Source organism: Suncus etruscus, chromosome 12, assembly GCF_024139225.1.
Source record: "Suncus etruscus isolate mSunEtr1 chromosome 12, mSunEtr1.pri.cur, whole genome shotgun sequence".
Taxonomy (NCBI): domain Eukaryota; kingdom Metazoa; phylum Chordata; class Mammalia; order Eulipotyphla; family Soricidae; genus Suncus; species Suncus etruscus.
In genome coordinates, this window is record NC_064859.1 from 22,061,463 (window position 1) to 22,084,912 (window position 23,450).

Sequence of the window (23,450 nt, forward strand, 5' to 3'; positions counted from 1 at the left end):
CCCACCAGGAATGATCCCTGAGCATAGAACAAGGAGTAAGCCCTGAGCACCACTGGGTGTGATTCCCCCCCCCCCCAAAAAAAAGAAGGAAAATAAATTCAGGAAGAATTAATTCAGTATTTTTTGTTTTATTTTGTGCTCTAATTGGGATGGTTCTGGGGAGGACACACTGCCCTTGATTCTCAGCTTGCTGAATCAGGTACCAGGACCACCTCAGCAATAGGTGGGCCTTCCATGCTCAAAGAACATGTGGTACAAGCAGCACTCCAGCCTGGAGAAAATTCCAAGATTCAGTTTTCTATTGGAAGCAAAACTAAGTTGACTTTTAATTTCTTTTTGAATATTAGAGTGAACAAAGTATAGAAAAGTACATTCATCATAAATGTGCACTTGCAAGTTCATAGCAAGGAGACTAAATCAGTATCATCCCCAGGGAGACTGAGGACATCAAATGCTCTCACAGGTGCCCTTCACAGTCACTGCCCCTTGGGGAGCAGGAAGCAACTTCCCTGACTCCCCTTGCTCCTTGTGTACATGACTGAAACCCAACCACAATCATGTTTGTAATCAAGGTGCTTAAATAAAATATTGGGGCCGGTGAGGTGGCGCTAGAGGTAAGGTGTCTGCCTTGCAAGCGCTAGCCAAGGAAGGACCGCGGTTCTATCCCCCGACGTCCCATATGGTCCCCCTAAGCCAGGGGCAATTTCTGAGGCGTTTAGCCAGGAGTAATCCCTGAGCATCAAATGGGTGTGGCCCAAAAAAAAAAAAACAATATATATATATAAATATAATATAATTTTAAAAAATACTATGGGGCCGGCATGGTGGCGCTAGAGGTAAGGTGCCTGCCTTGCCTGCACTAGCCTAGAATGAACCTGGGTTCGATCCCCCGGTGTCCCATATGGTCCCCCAAGCCAGGCACGATTTCTGAGCTTATAGCCAGGAGTAACCCCTGAGCATCACCAGGTGTGGCCCAAAAACCAAAAAAAAAAAAAAATTAAAATTAAAAATTAAAAATAAAAATAAAAAAATTTAAAAAATACTACGAAGGTTTTTTTTTTTGCCATTTGTACTCTTATTGAACTTGAGTCTTAATGACAAAATACATACAAACAAATTTAGTCATACAATTTTTAATAAAATAATGGATAAAAAAAAAGAACTTTATACCAGGGGCCAGAGTGATGGCGCAGCGGTAGGGCATTTGCCATGCACGTGGCTGACCCAGGATAGACTACTGTTTGATCTTCCAGCGTCCCATATGGTCCCCCAAGCCAGGGAAGATTTCAGAGCACATAGCCAGGAATAACCCCTGAGCGTCACCAGGTGTGGGCCAAAAGCAAAAACTATAACAAAAAAAGAACTTTATACCAATGTGATTCTTGGTACTTTTATTTGCTTTTTTTGGTTTGGTGGTTTTTAGTGGGCTTATCACACTCAGCTATGGTCAGGGATTACTCCTAGCTCTGTGCCCTGGATCACTCTAGGAAATACTCAGAGGACCATACAGATGCTGGGGATTGAATCAGAGTCAACTGCATGCAGGAAGAGCCTTAGCTACTGTACTGTCTCTCTAGCACTTCAGTATATACATTTTTGGTTCTGACTTCTATTTTTCACTCAAAATTGTTTATGAAACTCATTGTTATATATAAAACTAATTTGTTCTTTTTAAAAAACTGCTGTTATAACTATGTTATAACTGTTGTCCATTGTTATAACTATGCCTGTAAAGCTTTCTTTTTTCTTGTTTGTTTTTGGTCAAGTATGACAATACTCAGGGGTGACTCCTAGCTTTGGACTCAGGAATCACTCCTAATGATGATGTTTGGGGGACCAAGGGATAGAACTTGGGTTGGCTGAATGCAAAGCAAGTGCCCTACCTCTCTCTCCAGCCCTTCTGCCTGTAAAGTTCTCTTTATCCATCTTAATGTTGGTGAATTCTTGATGCTTCCAATTATATACATGATAGTATATATCCCTATATTTCCATTTCTCTTGGATTATCTTTTTATTTGGTTTTGGTTTTGGGTCACACCCAGCAGTGCTCAGGGGTCACTCCTGGCTCTAAACTCAGAAATCGCTCCTGACAGGCTTGGGGGACCATATGGAATGCCAGAATTTGAACCACCATCCTACTGCATGCAAGGCAAATGCCCTACCTCCACGCTATCTCTCTGGTTCCATTTCTTGGATTATCTTTAAAAGGCTAAAGAGATAACAACTAAGACAAGAGGGCAAGCTCAAAAGGCTTATCTTTGGCCTGGATATCTGATAGTCCCTGATCACAGAGGAGTTAACTTCTGAGCACTGAAGCTGGGGGTACCCTTTGGCACTGCTAGCGGTCTCACTCAAACTAGACAACAATAAGAAAACGATAAATAAACTCTGTATGTACTTATAAAGTTATAAAGCTAAAAATCTATAAAGTTAAACATACATTTACTAGGGGCCAGAGCAATAGTACAGCAGGTAGGGCACTTGCCTTGCATATGGCAGACCTTGTTCCATTCCTGGAATTCAATATGGTACCTGGAGCCCATCAGGAGTGATTCCTGAGTAAAGAGTTAGGAATACTACTGCATGTCTCTCCTCCACAAAATAAAAAAAAGCATTAATTAGTAAGTTCTTAGCTTGTATGGAAGGACGGACCATTATCTACTCTGGCAACAATGAGCTAGTAAAAAAAAGAAAGAGGGGCTGGAGCTATAGCGCAGTAGTGGGGCATTTGCCTTGCATGCGACTGACCCTGGGCGGACTGGCGTTCGATCCCTGGTGTCCAATATGGTTCCTGAGCCAGGAGCTATTTCTGAGCACATAGCATCACTGGGTCTGGCCCAAAAACAGAAAATAAAAATAAAGATACAAATAAAAAATATTATAAATAGAAAGTACAGTAACTATGTAGTAGATTTTATTCTTTTTTTGAGGCAGGTAGTGCTTAGAAAGTCTGGGGGCCACTCCTGGAGATATTCAACTTACTAGGGCAGGGGTGGCGAACAAGTTCGACACAAAGAGCCAAAATTTTAAACTGTGAGAGTCAGAGAGCCACACCACACAGTGACCTGCCAAAACAAACACTCACACAAAGCATATAATTTTAACAATAATATATTAAACACATAAGAGGCAAAGAGCCGCATTCATTTTGGCTGGGAGCCGCGTGTTCGCCATCCCTGTACTAGGGCCTGCTATTCAATGCTCAGGTGGGTAATATAGTGTTGTGTGGGTCCAGTCATGTGCAGGGAGGACTCAGAGAAGCCACAGCAGAGTTTGAGGACCACCAAGGCCACACCAGCTATCTTTAGGGTCATGTGGTGCTGGGGATTAGACCTGGAGGGCCCTCACATACAAGGTGTGTACCCATGACCACTGATCTATGCCTCCACCCTACATAGAGGTTTAGATCAGAATGCATCAAACAATCTGGGGTAGTAAATTTGAAATATTACTGAGAAAGTAAAACAGCCAAACAATATGAATGTAAGTTTGAAAAGATATGTAAATGTAAATTAGATCAGTTGCTTAAGATTAATACATCAAAGAACCAACAGATTAAAAATTGCTGATAGGCTCACATAATCTTTCAGGAAAATATACACTCAAACTCAATCTAGTAAAATTGTAAAGAGTATAAAGAAGAGGAAATACATTTTAATTTATTTCTGCTTTGAGACAGATTTCAAAGAAGTGAATATTAGAACAAAATTATAGCCAGTATCACTTATGAGATTTTATATATAGTATAAATGAAACAGTAAATTGAACCCAACAATACATTAAAACAGTACATTTCTTTTACTCAGAAGGATAATGTCAAAGAAAGTATTAATATAGTTCAACATATTAGTAAATTGGAGGGTAAATGTGATTGGCAATCTCAGTAAATGTAAAAATATTATTTCAAAAATACAACATGCCTTTAAGTACAATGGAAAAAAGAGGGGAGATTAGGTCTAGAAGAGAACTTTGTTAACTTACTAGTTTATCAAAATAAATAAATAAATAAATAAATAAATAAAAAATAAATAAAGTCCCTGGCTAGGGAGGTAGAACAGCTGTCAGGAACACATGCTTTGCCTGAATGGAACCTGGGTTCAATCTCTAGCAGGTTGTCTACACCCTGAGAGATATAGTCCTGGTGGCCTGAAGCACTGCTTCGGGTCCTGACATTGAGTTCTCTGGTTGAGCTGACCAGATATTTCTGGGAGTAGCTTCATTCAATAATGTCTTATTTTTCTTAAATCCTATAGATGAGTGTGACTATTTTGTGTCTATCTCTCTCCCTCTGATTTATTTCACTCAGCATAATATGTCCATCCATGTATAGGAAAATTTTATGACTTCATTTTTCCTGATGTCTGCATAGTATTTCATTGTGTATATGTGTTGGTAGAGTGTTGCAAGTCAGCCCCTGAAGAGGTTGACTGATGGAGGGATGGAGGATGAGGTCTTTCCCCTCCAGCTCGGTGTACGCATCTGCCACCCTGTCCAGCCGACGGTTCTGAGGTGAAACGGCGGGTAAACAGCTCGCAGACAGTCAGACTTGTGGAAATATTAGCTTTATTCAGTGGACAAGACTGAAGTCCAAAGACTCAGCATAAGTTCCAGCCAAAAGCCTCTCACCTTCCACAGACCCTTGTTTTTATACCCCAGAATCAGGTACCACCCTAGGGTAGGGCATAATCACTGATCAGGGTAGGGTTAGTAACATAATAATCCCCTAAAATATTTACATACACAACAGTAGAGGCTTTTGGATTGGTCCTCATATTGCCTTCTAATTAGATGTCTGAACCAGTGGGTAGTTTGGGATTTGCTGGAACGGGGTGAATATGAAATTCTGCACATCACTGCTAATGCAAGTCATGTCCCCACAAGGTTAAAGGAATTGGGCCCACATGTGGTTTGATTACAGCCTGCTGTTCTTCAGAGTCTTTGCATATCATGAACTTGGCACTTTGCTTTAAAGATTTCAAAACTCTGCTTATTCCCTCCAAAGAATATGGGATTTCTTGAAGACACTGGTCTTGGGGCCAGTCCTTAAGAGAAATCACAGTAACCTGTGCTCCAGAATCTAGAAGGCCTTTGAATTTCCTGCCCTGAACTTCAAGGGTTAGTATAGGATTATTTTTCCTTCAGAAAATTATTTAGAAATTAGTACATTGTCCAGGGTTAGTAATACCAAAAGTGCCTGTTCATCTTACTTCTAATTTTCCAGGCATTATATAGGGTAATAACAATAGCTGGGCAATAGCTTCCAATTCTCTGTATGTCCAGGTCATTGGCTCCTTTAGGACCACAATAAGCTCTCTAAGAGAGTGTGAGTCTTTTTATTTTATTTTTTTTTGTTTTTGTTTTTTGGGTCACACCCAGCATTGCTCAGGGGTTACTCCTGGCTGTCTGCTCAGAAATAGCTCCTGGCAGGCACGGGGGACCATATGGGACACCGGGATTCGAACCAACCACCTTAGGTCCTGGATCAGCTGCTTGCAAGGCAAACGCCACTGTGCTATCTCTCCGGGCCCAGAGTCTGAGTCTTTTATTCCCAGTTAACAATTATGCCTTTAAGAGTCAAACTGCTTCTTTCTGTAATCAAACCTAAGGTGCCTTGGGGGATGGGTCCTTTTATCCCAGTAAGGACATTGGCCCTGTGTGAGAGTTAAATTGTCAGGGCATAGTGTGTCAAGGGCTCCACTTCCATGGAGTTGAGATAATTTATACAACAGTGTTTCCATGGACTAGACTGGGAAGCATACTTGTTGGTGGTCGAGATTCCTGATTTTGAGGGTCCAGGGACTGGCCCTTTTGCCAGTTTCCCTGCATAGAAGATTTCTTTCCCAAGGGGGTTGTATTGGAAAGCAATGTGCAATTTTTATGGAAATGTCCAGGCTTCCAGCAATGGAAACAGTGAATATGAGTCCACAGGGCTATGATTTGACCCTTCCCCTTGTAGTTTGCAATATGATGCAAAGGTGTAAAAAAGTCTTTAGACCAGTGGAATCCTCTGCCACATGTAGGGCAAAGTCCAGGTTTCCTTACTTTAACTTGTTCCCTTGGGGTATGTAAATAGACATTCTTTGGGAATTGGGTTGAGGTCTGATTGTCCCCAAGTCCCCAAAAGAGAAAGGGATATCCTATGTCCAGGAAGTATAGGAGGAAGATAGTACATTGATAATTTTCAGGAAATAATTAAATCCAAACAGAATATTTGTAAATAGCAGGCAAGAAAATTTACACTTCAAGCTGTTCACCCCACAAGCCAGTTGCTCCAACAAGGTGAAACCACAAGCCTAGATGGACAGCCCCACTCAGCTCGCCTGCCTTCAATTTATTCAATTCCAAAATTCAAGCCCCTTCCTAGGGGGAGGGGAAAATACCAACTGACTGAGATACAATAACAATAAGAAACAAATGGGGACCACTCAAAAGGCATCAATAGGTATGAATTGGAGTGGTGAGAGGGGGCAGCCTTGTCTTGTGCCAGGTTTAGAGGAAGGCTTTAAGTTTATCCCCATTGAGAATAATTTGCCATTGGCTTGTGGTAGATGGCCTTGATTATATTGAGAAAAGTTCCTTGCATTCCCATCTTGTTGAGAGTTTTTATTAAGGAATGGGGTGTTGGGACATTATTGAATGCTTTTTCTGCATCTATTGATATGATCGTATGGTATTTTTTCCTTTTGCTGTATGATGCACTATGTAATTGATTTATGTATGTTAAACAATCCTTGCATTCCTGAAATGCAACCTACTTGGACATGGTGTATGACCTTCTTGATAAGGTGTTGGATCCTATTTGCAGGTTTTGTTAGGGATTTTTACATCTGTGTTCATTGGTGATATTGGTCTGTAGTTTTTTTTTGTTTTTTTGTTTGTTTGTTTTGCAGGTATCTCTGTCTGGTTTGGGTATCAGGGTGATGGCTTCATGAAACTCTATTTGGTAGTATTTCTCTTTCATCAATTTCTTGAAAGATCCTGAAAAGGATTATTAGTCTTCCTCCTGAAAGGTTTGAAAGATTGTCACAATTGTATTAAATATTTTTCTGGTCCCTCATTGAGTGTTGTACATGTTTAGGAGTGTGATATCTTCCTGGTATACCATACCCCTTGATTATTACAAAATGGTCCACCTTTGTGCCTTATAACTTTTCTAAGTATAAAGTTTGTGTCATCTGATATTAATATGGCTACTCCAGCTTTTTTAGGGAGGTGTTTGCTTGAATGATTGTCCTCCAACTTGTTGATTTGAGGTCTATGTTTGTTCTAATTATTCAGATGTGTTTCTTGGATGCAGAAGAATGTTGGATTCAGCTTTTTGATTCATTTTTTCCACTCTGTGTCTCTGTAACTGGTGCTTTAGTCCATTGATGTTGAGAGAGATAATTGTCATGGGATTTAGTGTCATCTTTATGTAGGAGTTTTGTGTGTCTTTGGTCTGTTTTGTCTTAAAGTAGACCTTTCAGTTTTTCTTTTAAGGGTGGTTTTGAGTCTGTAAAGTTTCTAAGCTGTTGTTTATCCATGAAGCTATGTATACTTCCTTTAAAACCTGAAAGTGCAATCTGGTTGAGTGTGGATTCTAGGTGAAGCATTCCATTTTATTGAGTTTTATCACTATATCCCACCACTGCCTTCTGGCCCTGAGGGTTTCTTGTGATGGGTCTGCTTGTAAATTTTAAGGGACATTCTTTAAATGTAATTTCCCTTTTTCTCTCTTTGTTTTTGTTTCTGTTTTTTGTTTTGTTTTGTTTTGTTTTATTTTGGGGTCACACCCAAGCAGTGCTCAGGGGGTTACTCCTGGCTCTACACTCAGGAAATTGCTTCTGGAAGGCTCAGGGGACCATATGGGATGCCGGATTGCGAACCACAGTCCTTCTGCCTGCAAACCAAATGCCTTACCTCTGTGGCTATCTCTCCAGCCCGGTAATTCCCCTTTTTGATCTTACTGCTTTCAGTATTCTGTGTGGTGGGATTTATCATTGTGAGTAGGATGTGTCTTAGATGCTTTTTCTTGGGTCTCTTTTAGCTGGTACTCTTTGGGGCATGCAGGATTTGGTTGCATGCACTCTTTAGCTCTGGGTTTTCTCTGCAATGATTTACTTGTCTGCTGATTGTCTGGGGATATTCTTCCTGGGTCTCTGGGACTCTAAGGATTCTTATGTTTTTTGTTTAAGTTTATCAAAAGACTTCTATTTTCATTTATTCACATTTCATGAGGATTTTTCCATTGTCTGATCATTTGTTTTAAGGTTCTTTTTCATTCTCTTTTGTTGTACGGAGTTATGCACCTCATCTTCCAGCTCACGGATTCTGTCCTCAGCCTGTTGCTATTCTGTTTGAAGAGACTTTCCAGTGGTTTTTGTTTTATTTTGTCTACTGATTTTTTTCAGACCTGTTATTTCAGTTTGGAGTTTTCTGATTTCTATCTTCATATCATTTTGATTTCTTATTATGTGGTCCATTCCTGCTCGATCTATGCTTTCTTTGAGGTCATGAGATGAGCATCCTCCATATTTCTTCTCTAAACTCCTTTTTTGAGGGCTAATAGCTGGTTGGCACTTTTTCAGGGTATCAGAACTTCATCTTCATTCTCTATGCTATGGTGTTGGCCTGAGTTGTTTCTACATTGTCCTGCCTTAGTGTGATGTTTTTCTGCATGTTGTGCTAGGGTTCATAGGAGATAATGCGCAGCCGACTGAATGAAGTGGAGTGGCCAGGCGCTCCTCTGGCTTCACCCTTCTTGGGCGGTTTTAGCTCACCTCTGATCACGGATGCTTCGGGCAAGTTTGGCCCTAAAACCTGCAAGCTGTGAGTTCATGCAGCAACAGCTTGAAAAGATGGTCAGCTGCCTGTCTTTTTTGTTTATTGTCTGTTTCTGCAGTGCTGAGGATTGAAGCCAGGTTTCATGTATGCAAGTCAGCACTTTACTGTTGCACTATATCTCCCTATCTTTTCATTTCTTTTGGTGTTTGGGTCACACCCGTGTGTGTTCCGGGTCCCCCACTATCTTTTATTAAAGGTAGTTTAGAAAAGGAGCTTTCCTGGGTCAAAGTGATTGTATAGCGGCAGGGCATTTGCCTTGCACACGGCTGACCCAGGACAAACCCAGATTCAATCCTTAGCATCCCCTATGATCCCCCAAAAGTGACTTCTGAGTGCAGAGCCAGGAGTTATCCCTGAGCACTGTTGGGTGTTGGCAAAACCAAAAATAGAAAAAAACGAAAAGGAGCTTTCTAATGCGTTCTCTCTAATTTATTCGCAGCATTTAGCAGAAAGATCTCATTTTTTTTTTTACCCTGTCAATAAGAATAACAACGAAATAACCCACCTGACCTCTAATCCCTACTATCCAAATTGGAAGACACATTTAGCATACCATTTTACTCTTTTCCATATTACTCATAAATGCCTGCCAAAATATTGGGAATCATCTGGAATCTAAACAGATTCTTTAATCCTTGTTTAGCACCTGTATTAAATAAACTTTACAGTTATTTTAGGCTCTGTGTGTGTGTGTGTGTGTGGTGTGTGGTGTGTGTGTGTGGTCTATATATTTGGCTAGAGTACTTCTTTGAATATATTCAGTGTGTGGGCAGGTATATTTTGAGTCCTTGATTCTGGAAATGTCGTTTTTTCTCTTCCTTGTACGATGAACAATAGCGGGCCTTAATTCTCTTTTCCTCCCCCCATCCCCCTTGGGCTCATTTGTGTTTTTTTTTTCCTTTATCTTGGAATTTAGGAATATCGTCAAGATTAGATAAAAAAGTCTGTATATTTTATAAAAATTATACATGTAATACATGAATATGTTTCCCTGGAATCATAAAATCCTAACAAGAATTTTTTAAAGACTATTTTTAAAGTTATACAAATATTACATGAAATGTTCTCTCAGCTCAGAATTAAATGGTATCAAAAAAAGTGAAAGTTTCTCTAAGAATTCTTAACCCCAAATCTACTCCCAGAACTAACCTCAGTTTGAAGTTGATGGAAATTTTTTTAACTTTGCTTCTAAGCATTTTCATATACATGAATCATCATTTAAATAATTTTATTGCAGATAATTAAATATTTTAATTTTTTTTTTTTTTGGTTTTTGGGCCACACCCAGCAGTGCTCAGGGGTTACTCTGGCTGTCTGCTCAGAAATAGCTCCTGGCTGGCATGGGGACCATATCGGACACCGGGATTCGAACCAACCACTTTAGGTCCCTGGGATCGGCTGCATTGCAAGGCAAATACCGCTATGCTATCTCTCTGGCCCATATTTTAATTTTTTAATAATAATTTTTATTTTGACCAAAGTGGATTACAAATCTTTCACAGCAATATTTTAGGCCCATAATGACATTTAAATAATTTTAAATGTTAATTTTGTTGTTTTTAGGCCAGTGGTGCAGAGGGGTTACTCCTGGCAGTGCTCTGGGAACTGACTATATGGAATGCCAAGAATCAAGCCTGAGTCAGCCATGTGCTGCAAAGCAAATGCCGTACCCTGCTATATTATTGGCTTTAGCTCCTAAAAGGATTTTGTTTTGGGGCCGGCGAGGTGGCGCTAGAGGTAAGGTGTCTGCCTTGCAAGCGCTAGCCAAGGAAGGACCGTGGTTCAATCCCCTGGCATCCCATATGGTCCCCCCAAGCCAGGGGCAATTTCTGAGCACTTAGCCAGGAGTAACCCCTGAGCATCAAACGAGTGTGGCCCGAAAAAACAAACAAAAAAAAAAAACAAAAAAAATCTTGTTTTAAATTTTAATCAAGATATAACGATATAATTAGTTATCCTAACAGTTTGTCTAAATATCTGCTTTACTGCTTCATTTATTATTCAGCTGAGTCATAATCTCTCCCCCAGGGAGATTATGCTTATTTGCTTTTGGAAACTACATGGCTGTAGAAATCCTTGTCACAGTCTTTTTTTTCCTTTTGTGACTAAATGTGAGATTGTCTCAAGGGAGGTCCCACTCCAGAAAGAGAATTTTTTGTGTAAAAGGAGGTATACTCGGGCCCGGAGAGATAGCACAGCGGTGTTTGCCTTGCAAGCAGCCGATCCAGGACCAAAGGTGGTTGGTTCGAATCCCAGTGTCCCATATGGTCCCCCGTGCCTGCCAGGAGCTATTTCTGAGCAGACAGCTAGGAGTAACCCCTGAGCACCGCCAGGTGTGGCCCAAAAACCAAAAAAAAAAAAAAAAAGGAGGTATACTCCAGTTTTGATAGAAAATGCCAAATTTCTCTTCATAAAGTTTTTTATCTTACCACCATACCCTTGTAACCATGGTTTTTAGGTTTTTATGATTTTACCTGATGAGAGATGGGTAGGGATAACAGCTTGTTAGGTTTAAATTTTTAATTCTTTGGGCACCAACGAGTGTGTTTCTTTATTTTATTTAATTGGAATTTCCTTATCTATGAATTACCTGGTCACAGAGCTTGTTTTCCAATGGCTTAATTTTTCTAACTGATTTGAGATATCTTTTGTTAAAATTCTTTGAAATGTATACAGAATCTTCTCTGGTTTACAAGGTTTACAATGGGGTTTCTCATTGATAATCCTACTGTAAATTGGAAATATGATAAGTTTAAAAGTGCATCTAGTACATGTAACCTACCACACATCACAGCTTAGCCTAGCATACTTTTGAAAACTGTTCTTAGCAAGTTTACATTAGCCTATGGTTGAGCAAATCATCCAACAGGCTACTTGACAATCACTCTCTCCTCTAGTGTGATCAGTGTGGTTCCGGAAGTGGCAGACAGTCTGGAGGATACTGGTTGCCAGTCCTCATGATCCCGCAGCTGGCAGTAGAGCCCACTTTTGCCACTGCTGCCCAGTTCCACGAGAGAGAAGCAAGTACATCTTACTGGCCCTGAAAAACATTAAAATTCAGAATCTGAAGGAAGTTTTCTCCTGAATTCAGTTTTTACTGAATACATGTTGCCTTCATAAGACTGGAAAATAAGAATCATAAAGATGAACTTTTGTAAGCTGGGGATTGTATGTTTTAATTCAATCTCATTTCCACAGCTGTTTCTCTCTGATTCCATTAGGTCTTTGCTTTGGAAAAGGTTTAAATATTAATTTGTTGTTGCTGTTGGTGGTAGTGCTGGTATAGCAGTGGGATTGCTACCTGCGGATTTGGCACAGTAAGCCACATCCCTGTCCTAAATATTAATGTTTTGATTATGTTCAGTGTTTGAGGATCCATATCATAAAAATTAAAGTAGAAGTGAATACATTAGAAATGAAAACAGAATTGATAAGTATACCGAAGAGCTAGTTCCCAAACACAAGTCCCACAAATCCAGCTGTTATTTTGGGGGCAGAGGCCCCCCTATCCTCCAGAGTGGTGCCCAGGAGACTGAGTTAATGCTTGACTACCCGGTTCAGTAGTTCAGTGCGAGGTCCTGAGGATACAGTACTGGGGGCCTCCAGAGCTGCACCTGGTGATGCCCAGGCTTCTGCATTAACCCCTGTGCTATCTCTTTTTATTTTAATAAAGGAGATAGAAGAGAGAAGTGAGGACAAGATTCAAAATCAAGCCAAAGTAGATCATCATATTTATTTTTAAGATGATTATTCAAAAACATCAATATTTATGGCTGGAGAGAGTGCACAGAGGGGGCGCTTTCCTTATGTGCAGCTGACCTGAGTTCTGTCCCTAACATCCCATATGGTCCCCCAAACACTACTAGGAGTGATCCCTGAGCACAGTCAGAAGTCAGCACTGAGTATGTTCCCAGGTGTTCCAAAACATAAACATAAAAGTTCAGAATAACAATGTCTTAGTCGGGGATGTGGTTCAGTGGTAGAGCACTTGCCTTCCAGTGTGAGGTCCTGTGTTCAATTTCTGGCACTATAAAGAAAACTATTATTTTCAAAATAACAGTGACATAAAGTAAATAATTTTTCCTCTCATGTCATAAAAATGCTGAGGTCAATAGATTCCCACAATATTATCAGAAACCCAGACTTCTATTTTTCTATATCAGTGACAGTACTGGCTTCTGTACTCAAAATCATGGTGTTGTTTGTTTGTACTGGGTTTGATCCTCAGCATCCCATATGGTCCTCTGAGCCCTCCAGAAGTAATTCCTGAGTGTAGAGTGAGGAACAAACCCTGAGCACCTCTGGGTATGGTCCCAAACCAACAAAACAAAACAATACAAAAATACCAAATCCAAAGGTAACATAAAATAGGGAACTGGCATACACAATTGAGCTGGGGGATGGGAGTAGGCAGGTGCACTGGTGATGGATGTAATGTCAGGAAAAATGTCCATGAGAACCCATTATAGTATTATAATAAAAATTAATTAAAAATAAAAGATTCCCAACAGCTGGGCCAGTTCGGAGAGGAACCATTGGAAGTGGAAAGCCTTTAGCCTTCCTTTCAGCTTGGCATTTTGATGTAATGGGCAGTATGAAGACTCGGGGATACTCTCCTCCTGTCTCAGGTCCTGTAAAAGGTTGCTTCTTGGTGGCCTGTCCTGCTGCCTATGGCCCAGCTCCCACTGCTTCTCAGCCCCTTTCAGGCCCTGCTGGCTCCTAAGAGCACACTCCAGCTCAGCTAACAGCAGACCAGAAGGTCGGGAAAGGCTCCTGTACATAACTAGAGGAGCCCCAAAATGGAGGAATGGGTATGCAGTACACACATGCAGAGCACTAAATGCTTACTAAAATAGCAAGGGGTGTGCCAGTGAGTGTGCTTGAAAGTGAGTCCCTGGGTACTGAAGGAAAGTGGCCAGTCGGGATGGATGGATGGATGGAGAGGCTGTGGAAAGCAATAGCCAGGCAGTAAAAGCCTCTGGCCCAGGTGTGTATTCTAGGCTCCACCTGCATCTTCCTGCTCTTCCTTAGAGCCCCCCCCCCCCATCATCCCCACACACTCTCTCAGAGCTCAGGAGAAACGAGCTGGTTCTCTCCCAGAGGCGGCTGCCAGTTTAGTCAGCATATTTCACAGATCCACTGGCACCCATGTAGTATGTCTTATTTTAAGCTTAACATTTGAAGATGGGAACTTTTCCCCCTTTGGTGTATGGCAAAGAGATCCCAATTTAATATATAAGCACGGCGGGCTAAGCCAGGGCACCAAGACTGTTCCTCAGGCTAATGTGCGCTCATGGTCCTCCTTGGGGAACCTTGAAGAAAACCCCCACTCCTTCCACTATCGGCATCCCAGGCTTGCCCTGGGAAGCAGCGCTAGCCTCCCTGGGCATATGGTAGGGAGAGGACAAACCCCAAGTCTGGGCACCTGTCCCAGATTCCAGGCTGACCCCCCTCATCCACTGTGATCTCAGATGAGGTTTCTCTCATAAACTCAAGATCCACCTAGAGGTCATCTGACTCTTCTGCTTTGCCCTCTCCTCCCCTACCCTGACTGACCCTCGTCAAAACTCCAGGGTCCCAGGTCTCCTATACCCACTGGGGCATGGAGGAGGGCTGGACCAGGAGCAATCAGGTGGCAATCAGGGGGCTGCCAGGAAAACCAAGGTCACATGCAGAACATTCTAGGTTTGCATTCTGTAGCACAGCCCATCCATAGAACCCCACAGATGATTCTTGCCCTGTGCCCCCATTTTTTCAGAAGGAGATGTGCACACACTTCCTTTCTCGCCTGGACTGGTAGTCAGGTGGCAGGGTGCAGACACAAAGAGTTCACTTTCAGGATTGTCTGTGTCCTGGGATTTTTTCTCCTATTTCCCAGCCCAAGTTCATCCCAGACTCCTGGGTTTTTTTATCTGCCTTTTGAAATTTCAGTTCTGGGTCATCTTCCTCTGTCTTCATCACCAGCCACTTCAACCAAGTTCAGATCCAATAAAAGGACCAGAGTGATATACAGGGGTTACAGCACTTACCTTGCCTAAGGTTCCCCCACGCACTGCCAGGTGTGATCCCTAAGCATAGAGCAGGAGTATCAGGGTGTGATGCATCCCTCCTCATCCTCCTAAAAAGAGGAATTAAGACCTAACAAAAGAGGGAGGGTTAGTCCAGTGAAGTTGGAATTCATCATTAAAGGGCAAACATTTACTTGATAAATGAGATTTCTTTAGCTGTTGGACTCCCTTAAAGAGCAGCATTCCTAATTTGTGATATGTCACTTTTCAGAATTGCTTAGCCATTGTACATCGAAGATGAAGACAGCATTAGAAGGGGGTGGGATTGTTGAATTCCAGGGTCCTTGGAGATCTTTTGCAAATACTAGGAACCTTTTGGAACTGAGTAAGTATGGTGTGAAGGGAAGGGTTTTGTCGCAGGAGAATGCATGTATCAGTGAGAATTCAAGGTTTAAGGGTGTTGCCCTCTGGTCTCACCCAGAAGCTTCCTGAAGATTTCATACAAGTATTACCCAAAGAGAAGCTATTGGGGGAGCAGCTGAAGGGACACATAACGTCATCCTGGGTCAGGAAAGGCTTTCTGGAAAAAGTGGCACTATAGCCGTACCTTAGAGGAGGTGGAGAAACTGTAATGGACCAAGGAAGATCATTTCTCAAACCCTACTATTCTCCCCTGACTTTAATCTTGCACCCAATTGTTTGACACAGTCTCTGTTTTCTTTTCCTCGATTTTCTAATGCTTGAAAAAAAATTCTTCCTATCACTGATTTTCTTTTTTCCTAAATTTTGGGCCACATCCTGAGTTCAGTTGGGACTCTGCTCCTCCCTCCCTCCCACATTCCCTCCCCTCCCTCCCTCCTTCTTTCCCTCCTTCCTTCCCTCCTTCCTTCTTCCTTCCCCTCCTTCCTTCTTTCCTTCCTTCCTTCCTTCCCTCCTTCCTTCCTTCTCTCCTTCCTTCCCTCCTTCCTTTCCTCCTTCCTTCCTTCCCTTTCTTTCTTTCCTTCCTTCGTTCCTTTCTTCCCTCCCTCCCCTCCTTTCTTCCTTCATTCATTCCTTCCCTCCCTTTCCTCCTATCCCTCCCTCCTTCCTTCCCTCCCTCCCTCTTTCCTTCCTTCCTACCTTCCTTCCTTCCTTTCTTTCTCCCTTCCTCTCTTCCTTCCATCACACCCAGCAATATTCAGGCTTACTCCTTGCTCTCTGCTCAGGGATTGCCTCCTGATGGGCTTGGAGGGTCATGCAAATATGCAATGCTGGGGATAGAGCTAGAGTTAGCCTGCATGTAGACAAGCTCCTTAACCATTTGCGCTATCTCTCTGGCCAGAACCTCAGTCAGAGCCTGTGCAGTGTGAAGAAGCATAGAAGGTGAGAGAAACAAATGAAGCCATTGACGACCTGGGCTCAAAAGTGCACCTCACCATACTCTCCTAGAAATATTGGCAAGAGTCTAGTCAGATGGCCAGAAGAGCTAAGAGCATGGAAATATGATCTGGTTGTGGCAAGAATATAGATTTCTAGAAGGAGTAAAGCATTGGGGTGTTGGGGGAACTCAACCTGCTTGTCCAAGATCAAAGAGCCCCAAGCAATTAGGGCTTTAAAGAGTCCTAAGGAGTGATGGTAGTGATGATCACATCTTTGCTGTGATCAAAAACTGACACATGGTTAAAGGCGAGAGAGCCTGTGAACTGACCTGGCAGGACTGTGTCTATCAGGGTGGGAATGGAGAGGGGAGCTTGCATTGGGGGACAGTGTGGTGCAAGATGTGAGGTTGGAACATTCTAAATAAAAAATAAAACCGGGGCTGGGGAGATAGCATGGAGGTAAGGTGTTTGCCTTGCATGCAGAAGGTCAGCTGTTCGAATCCCGGCATCCCATATGGTCCCCTGAGCCTGACAGGAGTGATTTCTGAGCATAGAGCCAGGAGTGATCCCTGAGCATTGCTGGGTGTGACCAAAACCAAAATAAATAAATAAAACCTTATTGTTAAGAGTTCTAAAGCACTGTACCTTAAATAAAATTTAAAAAATAAATGAAAGATAGGGGCTGGTGAGGGTGGTGCTAGAGGTACGGTGTCTGCCTTGCCAAGCTAGCCAAGGAAGGACCACGGTTTGATCCCCTGGCATCTCATATGGTCCTCCCAAGCCAGGGGCGATTTCTGAGCGCTTAGCCAGGAGTAACCCCTGAGCATCAAACGGGTGTGGCCCAAAAAAAACAAAAAAAGGGGGGGGGAGGAATAAAAATATATGAAAGATAAATGAAAGAAAGAAAGAAAGAAAGAAAGAAAGAAAGAAAGAAAGAAAGAAAGAAAGAAAGAGAGAAAGGGAGAGAGAGAAAGGGAGAGAGAGAAAGAAAGAAAGAAAGAAAGAAAGAGAGGGAGAGAAAGAAAGAAAGAAAGAAAGAAAGAAAGAAAGAAAGAAAGAAAGAAAGAAAGAAAGAAAGAAAGAAAGAAAGAAAGAAAGAAAGAAAGAAAGAAAAAGAAGAAAGAGGGAGAGAGAGAGAGAGAGCAAGGAGAACAGTACAGGAATAATACACTTGCCTTGCATACTGCTGTGACATTCCTAGTTTGGTTCCTGGTGCTACATATTGTCCCTTGAACCCCACTATAAGTAATTCCCGAGTACTTCTAGGGCTTATTACATTTGACCCCAAAACTCAAATGTTCCCCCAAAAGGAATTAATTAGAAACCATTTAAGTACCTGACAGCAGTGATTAGATTAAGATGTGGCTCTTCTTAATCCACATAATGGAGGGTGATTCATCCACAAAGATGAAATCCTGTAGTCATGGTCATCATGGATAGTCCAAGAGGGGTGGTATTTAGTGAAAAGTCAGGCTGAGGGAGCCCAACCCAGGTATGATTTTACTCATATGTCGTATATAGAGAAATGACCTAAATGAAATAAAATAAAAGTTTAGAAACCTAAGTCCAATAGTGGTTACTAGAGAGAAGGGGGGGCATGAATTGGGACAGTAAAGGGACAAAACTGGATTTGGTGGTGAGCTTATGCAGTTATAGATGTACAGAGACTTTCTAATAATGAAGCCTGGAGTATAATGGCAATGTTACTTTCGTTTACAGAATTACTTTGGGGCCAGAGCGATAGCACAGTGGTAGGGCATTTGCCTTGCATGCGGCCAACCCAGGACAGACGTGAGTTTGATTCACAGCATTCCCATATGGTCCCCCAAGTCTACCAGGAGCGATTTCTGAATGCAGAGTCAGAAGTAACCCCTGAGCGGTGGCCAGGTTGGCTCCCCCAAAAAATTACTTTACGTTCTGAATAACAAATGAGTTTTCTTTGGGCCTGCTGCATGCTAACTCTTTTGGAGAACATTGGACGTAAAAAGACCCCATTCTGCCCTCAGGGCTCATGACCCTTTGTGCATGCTCAGGATGAGATGGGAGCAGGGCTGGGCTCTTCTGTGAAGGACACAGGCTTGTAAAGTTCTGAGAAAGGAGGGGCCAGCAAAAGCTAGAGAAGAGCCAGACAGGACAGAGGCCTTCTGCATGTTATTGAACTACTGCTTCCTTTTCAGAAAAAGAACTACCCTATCACCCCTGGAAATCTAACAGAAACAAACAGAAAGCATCTTCATCCTCTCCTCAATTACACATAAGATATTTTAAACCCTCCCCTATTGGCCCAGCACCCCCAGAGGCAGTATCAACTACTTGGAGGAAACCTTTGATGAGAAGAAGAAGAGCAATGCCCTTGGCACTCAGAGAACTCTGGCCGAAGTCAGACGCTATGCCAAATTCTTTGTATGCTTTGCTTGTTCTCTAGACTGCCCAGGAAGGTATCAGGATCACCCCCATTTTACACTGAGAAAATGGAGGCCCAAAGAGCTCAAGGCAGTTTAACAAAGGATGACGCAGAATTTGATTTCAGTTCTTCCTGTGACCAGAGCCCAGTTAGCATTGCCAGGGTCACTCATGAAAGAAGGGACACAGAAAAAAGTAGACAGATGTGTGATGAGCACCCACTGCCAGGAGGGGGTTGCTGCAGAGGGGACCCCCAGTTCAAATTTGGAACTATAAATGGGAGCCGGAGATTTGGCCATGGTCCTCGGCAAGAGAGGGTGGAGGCTGGGCTGGGAAATTCTGGCTGCTGGCGTGCCTTGCTACCTTTCCCGGGTACCAGCCGCTTCTGGGCGTCTCATCCACCCGTCTGCGCGGCCACGCCTGAAGCTTTTCCCTCTTGGAAGAGGCGCAACCCGATTGGCATGAAAGCCGGGTGGACTGGCTCCCTCTCTCTCTCTCTCTCCATCACTTCCTCTCTTTCCCCTGCCATGTTCTGGAAAGGGCAGCCTGAGTGAATGTGGGCAGGTTGCACCCGAGATATACATCTGAGAGCTGAAGGAACCATTTATTTTTAATTTAGACTTAAAGAGAAAAAAAAAGGAAGTTATAAAATATCTGCTCTTGCTCTGGATTGTGCAGATGGTGTGCGGTGTTGCCTAATAGGGAATGGGGCTGACACCCGGGTGCTCTTGGCCCTAGAGCCTGGCCGGAGGACCCTGAGTATGGGATCTCTGACTTGCTTCAGGCCTCCAATACCCTGCCTCAGCCCCATTTGGCCAAGGTGGTGGGGGTGTTTGGCTGCCTTTCATCTTAGCCTCCAGGAACCCCAAATGCAGAGTTTCCCAAACCTTCTCCTTTAGATGTTCCTGCCCCTGTGTGTTTGCTGTGCATGTACATGTACATACATGCAAACACACACACACACACACACACACACAGCCCTCGACTCAGTCTAGCTCCTGCATCGATGGACAGTCCAGGGTACATTGACCTGTTCTTTTCTGAGCTCCTGTTTGGATGTTTAGGAATTTATCCACTTTGTCCTCACCAAAGTATCATCTTGTTGTTTTCATGTTCAGATATCATAAAGCTCATTTTTATTTGGTCTGTGATGGAGTGGAAGTAACCGCTGGGGATGGAACTCAGGGCCTCATACATGCAAGGGCTACATGCAGGCCTGCTCTCTGCCACAGAGTTACACACCCATTTCTGGCCTGTCTGGTTTGTGTTTTCTTGAGAGTATTTCCTCTGACCTTCTTTTCCCTGGGATCATGCAGTAGAAGGTGCTTGGAAATGGGCATGGAGAATGACTTTGCCCTGGGGTGGGGGTGAACTGGGGGAGAAAGGAGTCCCTAAAATCATGAGGTGGGGCCCACATGCTAGGAATCAGGAGACCCCGATATTTTAGTTTGCTGTGACGGCTTGGTTTAGAGCACCTGACTTCTCTCAGGCTCAGCTCCCTCGTTTGCAAATATAGAAGGTACTTTTATTTTGTCTGAGCCCCAGAGTTATAATAAGGTTCATGGTAAGTGGCATATGGGGAAATGCTTAGCAAATGCAATCACTCATCTCCTTAAGAAAGCAGGAGTCGGGGGGCAGCAGGCTCCTCAGGCCCATGTGAGAGTGGGTAGTTGGGGTAGGAGAAACACTGGAGTTCACCAACAAAGCGAAGAGCTCACGGGTCACAGTCATGCATTTTATGTGTATATGTGTAGCATGATGAATGTGTGGGTAATATGTGTGTGTTGTATGTATGTCCGAGTGTGTATGTATGTGTGTGTTGGACATAACCTGGGTGCCAGTTTAGTTAGAATTCTGCTTATGACGGAAAAATACCATAATTTAAAATAATTTTATGCCATATGATAAAACAAAGGAAAGTGAAATTAGAAAAAAAAAAAGATGAAGTCAGGAGTTTAGGAACAGAACACAGGCTGTGACTTGGCTGAAGAAACTGAGCCTGGATTTCCTGGTGAACATATCAAAAAGAAACAGTTCCGTGCACACTGGGAACTGTGTGAGAGAAATGGCAGCACACTCAGAAGTACAATTTCTGCCTCAAAGGCTAAGAAAATCCCCCCAAGAGAATTCACAGGGGGCCTAGATGAAAGCTGCAAGGGACCCTCAGCCTATTTCTCATCACAGCACATACACACAAAGGGCTGGTTCACACCCTGTTCCCAGCTTTAGGCCTCACTCAGTTCAGCTTCCTGAACAAGAAAGCAAGAGCCCCCCAAGGGGGGCTCTCTTCAGTGGGTGATCAAGGGACAGGGGGTGAGCAGGATGACAGAGTTAAATAAAAATCCAAATTCTCCCAGTCCACTTCAGTGCCCCAAGAATCATTAAAAAATAAAATAAAATCGGGACCGGAGCAATAGCACAGCAGTAGGAAGTTTGCCTTGCACATGGATGATCTGGGACAACCTGGGGTTCCATCTCCAGCATCCCATATGTCCCCTGAGCCTGCCAGGAGTGATTTTTGAGTACAGAGTCAGGAGGAACCCCTGAGTGCTGCTGGGGGTGGCCCCAAAACAAACCAGCAAACAAAAAATTAAGGATGTCATATATGAAGGTAAAATCTAAATTCCTTGCTGGAACTGTGGAGTGACTTGACATTATATAATTTTATTCAAGCTGATATGGGCCAATAAATATAAATGTGTGTATTGTTCACTGTATAAAATATTTTATGTTTAAAACATGATTTACTAATGTCGCTGAGGATGTCTAGAATTTGATTTACTGTATAGTATTGAAGTGTTTATACTTGTTCCTTACAGAAATTCTTGCCAGAGAGGTCATTTTATCTACAGGGAATAATAAATAAGTCAATATGTAGATGGCTGTGAACATTTATTCCATCTGCAGCAGTACTTGGTAGATGTTATTTGCACAGAAAGCACTCAAAAGGTAAACTCAGGGAAGCACCAGGACTGCTGAAGGCTGAGGTCTGGCCGGTGGCCAAGATCAGATCATTCACTTGACTTAGATTAGAAAAGCAGTGAGTCTAAATCTTAGGTGACATTTGGGCTCTGGAATATTGAGTCATCCATTTATCAATGCTGTTTCTTCATTTCTTCATTCATTCACTCATTCATTTATTCATTTCATTCCTCCACTCAACAATTATTTTGACATCCAGTTTTTCTTTCAGGAACTTAAATATGGCATAGAATTTACTTCATGACTGCTCAACTATAAAGGTCCCCCAAATTAATATTTTTAAAGCACTAAAAGTCTTTGAAATGATTATAATTTAATCATCATGGTAAACTATTAAATGATGAGGGGTATGAAGGAGCCAGGTTAGCTGCATAGAAGAGGAAAATGTTCCTTTGTTTTCTTGTTTTATTGTTCCCTGGTTTGTCCCTCTCCTTGCCACCCTGAAATGATATGGAAATATGTATCCACTATTAAAAAGAACACCGAAACAGATCAGAGCGATAGCAGAGCAGAAGGGCATTGACTTGCACAGAGCTGATTTGGGAATGGTATCCCCTAAGGTCCCCCTGCCAGGGACCTGCCAGGGGTGATATCTGATTGCAAAGCCAGAAGTATCCCCAGAGCACCACCAGGTGTGGCCCAACCTCCAAAAATAAATAAAAAGAGCAATGTGGGTTACAATGCAAAACTTTGTAGTGGAATTTATGAACCTTCTTCCTGCTGGGCACAGACCCTTTCTCATGCTTGGAGACACACTACTGGTAGTGTATGATTACCTAGAAGATGAGATTAGAAGACATGGGATTAGGCTGGAATGTGATTCTGATACCAGGAGTTTTCTACTGTCCACTGTCTTTGCAGGCTGCTGTGTGCAACAGACCATGCACGTCAGTGTGTTTGGGTCTAGCTCACTCTTGCTTCTTTGTAAATGTAGAATTCTTTTGCCTACCTCAGACTTTCCTCTCACTCTCTCTCCCTCTCTCATAGGTGGTAGGTCTTCTTCTGCCCAACCAGACACTGGCATCCACTGTCTTCTGGCAGGTAAGTCCTCTAAACGAATGCCCTAAAGCTTTCCAAATGTACTGACCCACCACACCATTTTCAGAAACAAATCATTCAGTTTTTCCCTTCCCAGAAATCCATCTTCTTTGAGTGAACAAATAACACTGCCCCCAATCATTCCAGTACATCCCAGAGGGTGGTGGTGTCCACTTAGCTAACTAGGAGCCACAAGTCTGGGAAGAATCCCCTGTCTTTTCCCATCAAGTGTCTCTTGGAATGTATCTCTCGCAGCCCAGCAGTACTAGAGAAGAAACCCTTGGCCTTCCCCTGGCCCCATCAGCAGCCATTATGTGAACTCTAAAATTTCATGGAGCTTCTGTAGGATGGACTGGTGGTACTCCTGGCTGAAGTCTCATTTGTGGTTGTCTCTGCCCTTAGCTGCTTGTCCATGGCCAATGACCTCAAGATCCTCAGCCTCTTTGGCACCCTCTTCTCCCAGAGAGTAACCCATCCTGGTCTGCAGTGGGAGGAGGGGGAATAAAGAGGTGTCTCAGGCCTGCTGGTCTCTGTTTTGGAGACAGTCTGTATGCTGGCTCCTTGCAAACAGTTGGCACTCATGGGCACACACACTGGAAATTTTAGGCTGGGAGAAAAGCCTGTATTTGGGGGAAGTGTCAGTGTTCTCTGAGCAAAGTTCCTAGAAGTATCCGTGTTTGTTTGCTTGTTTTTGTTTTTAGAAAATGTCCTGCAATGCAAATTTTATTTCATATCATTATTCAATATTTACACATAGTTATAACTCGTAAGAAAATGTTTCTTTACCAACTCTATATAACTTGGACTTTAACTTGGAGAAATAAAGGGTGGAAATCTA

General features: G+C 42.7%; 1 protein-coding gene across 2 annotated transcripts in view; it reads left to right on the plus strand.

Annotated features, from left to right (window-relative positions):
- The window catches only part of SFXN5 (sideroflexin 5), a 129,664-nt gene that overhangs the window by 46,945 nt on the left and 59,269 nt on the right, over window positions 1-23,450 (plus strand). For both annotated transcript variants that reach the window (XM_049785084.1, XM_049785086.1), the window contains exon 7: window positions 22,562-22,615. In XM_049785084.1, coding sequence (XP_049641041.1) covers window positions 22,562-22,615 — 54 coding nt within the window. The remainder of the gene's footprint in view (window positions 1-22,561; window positions 22,616-23,450) is intronic.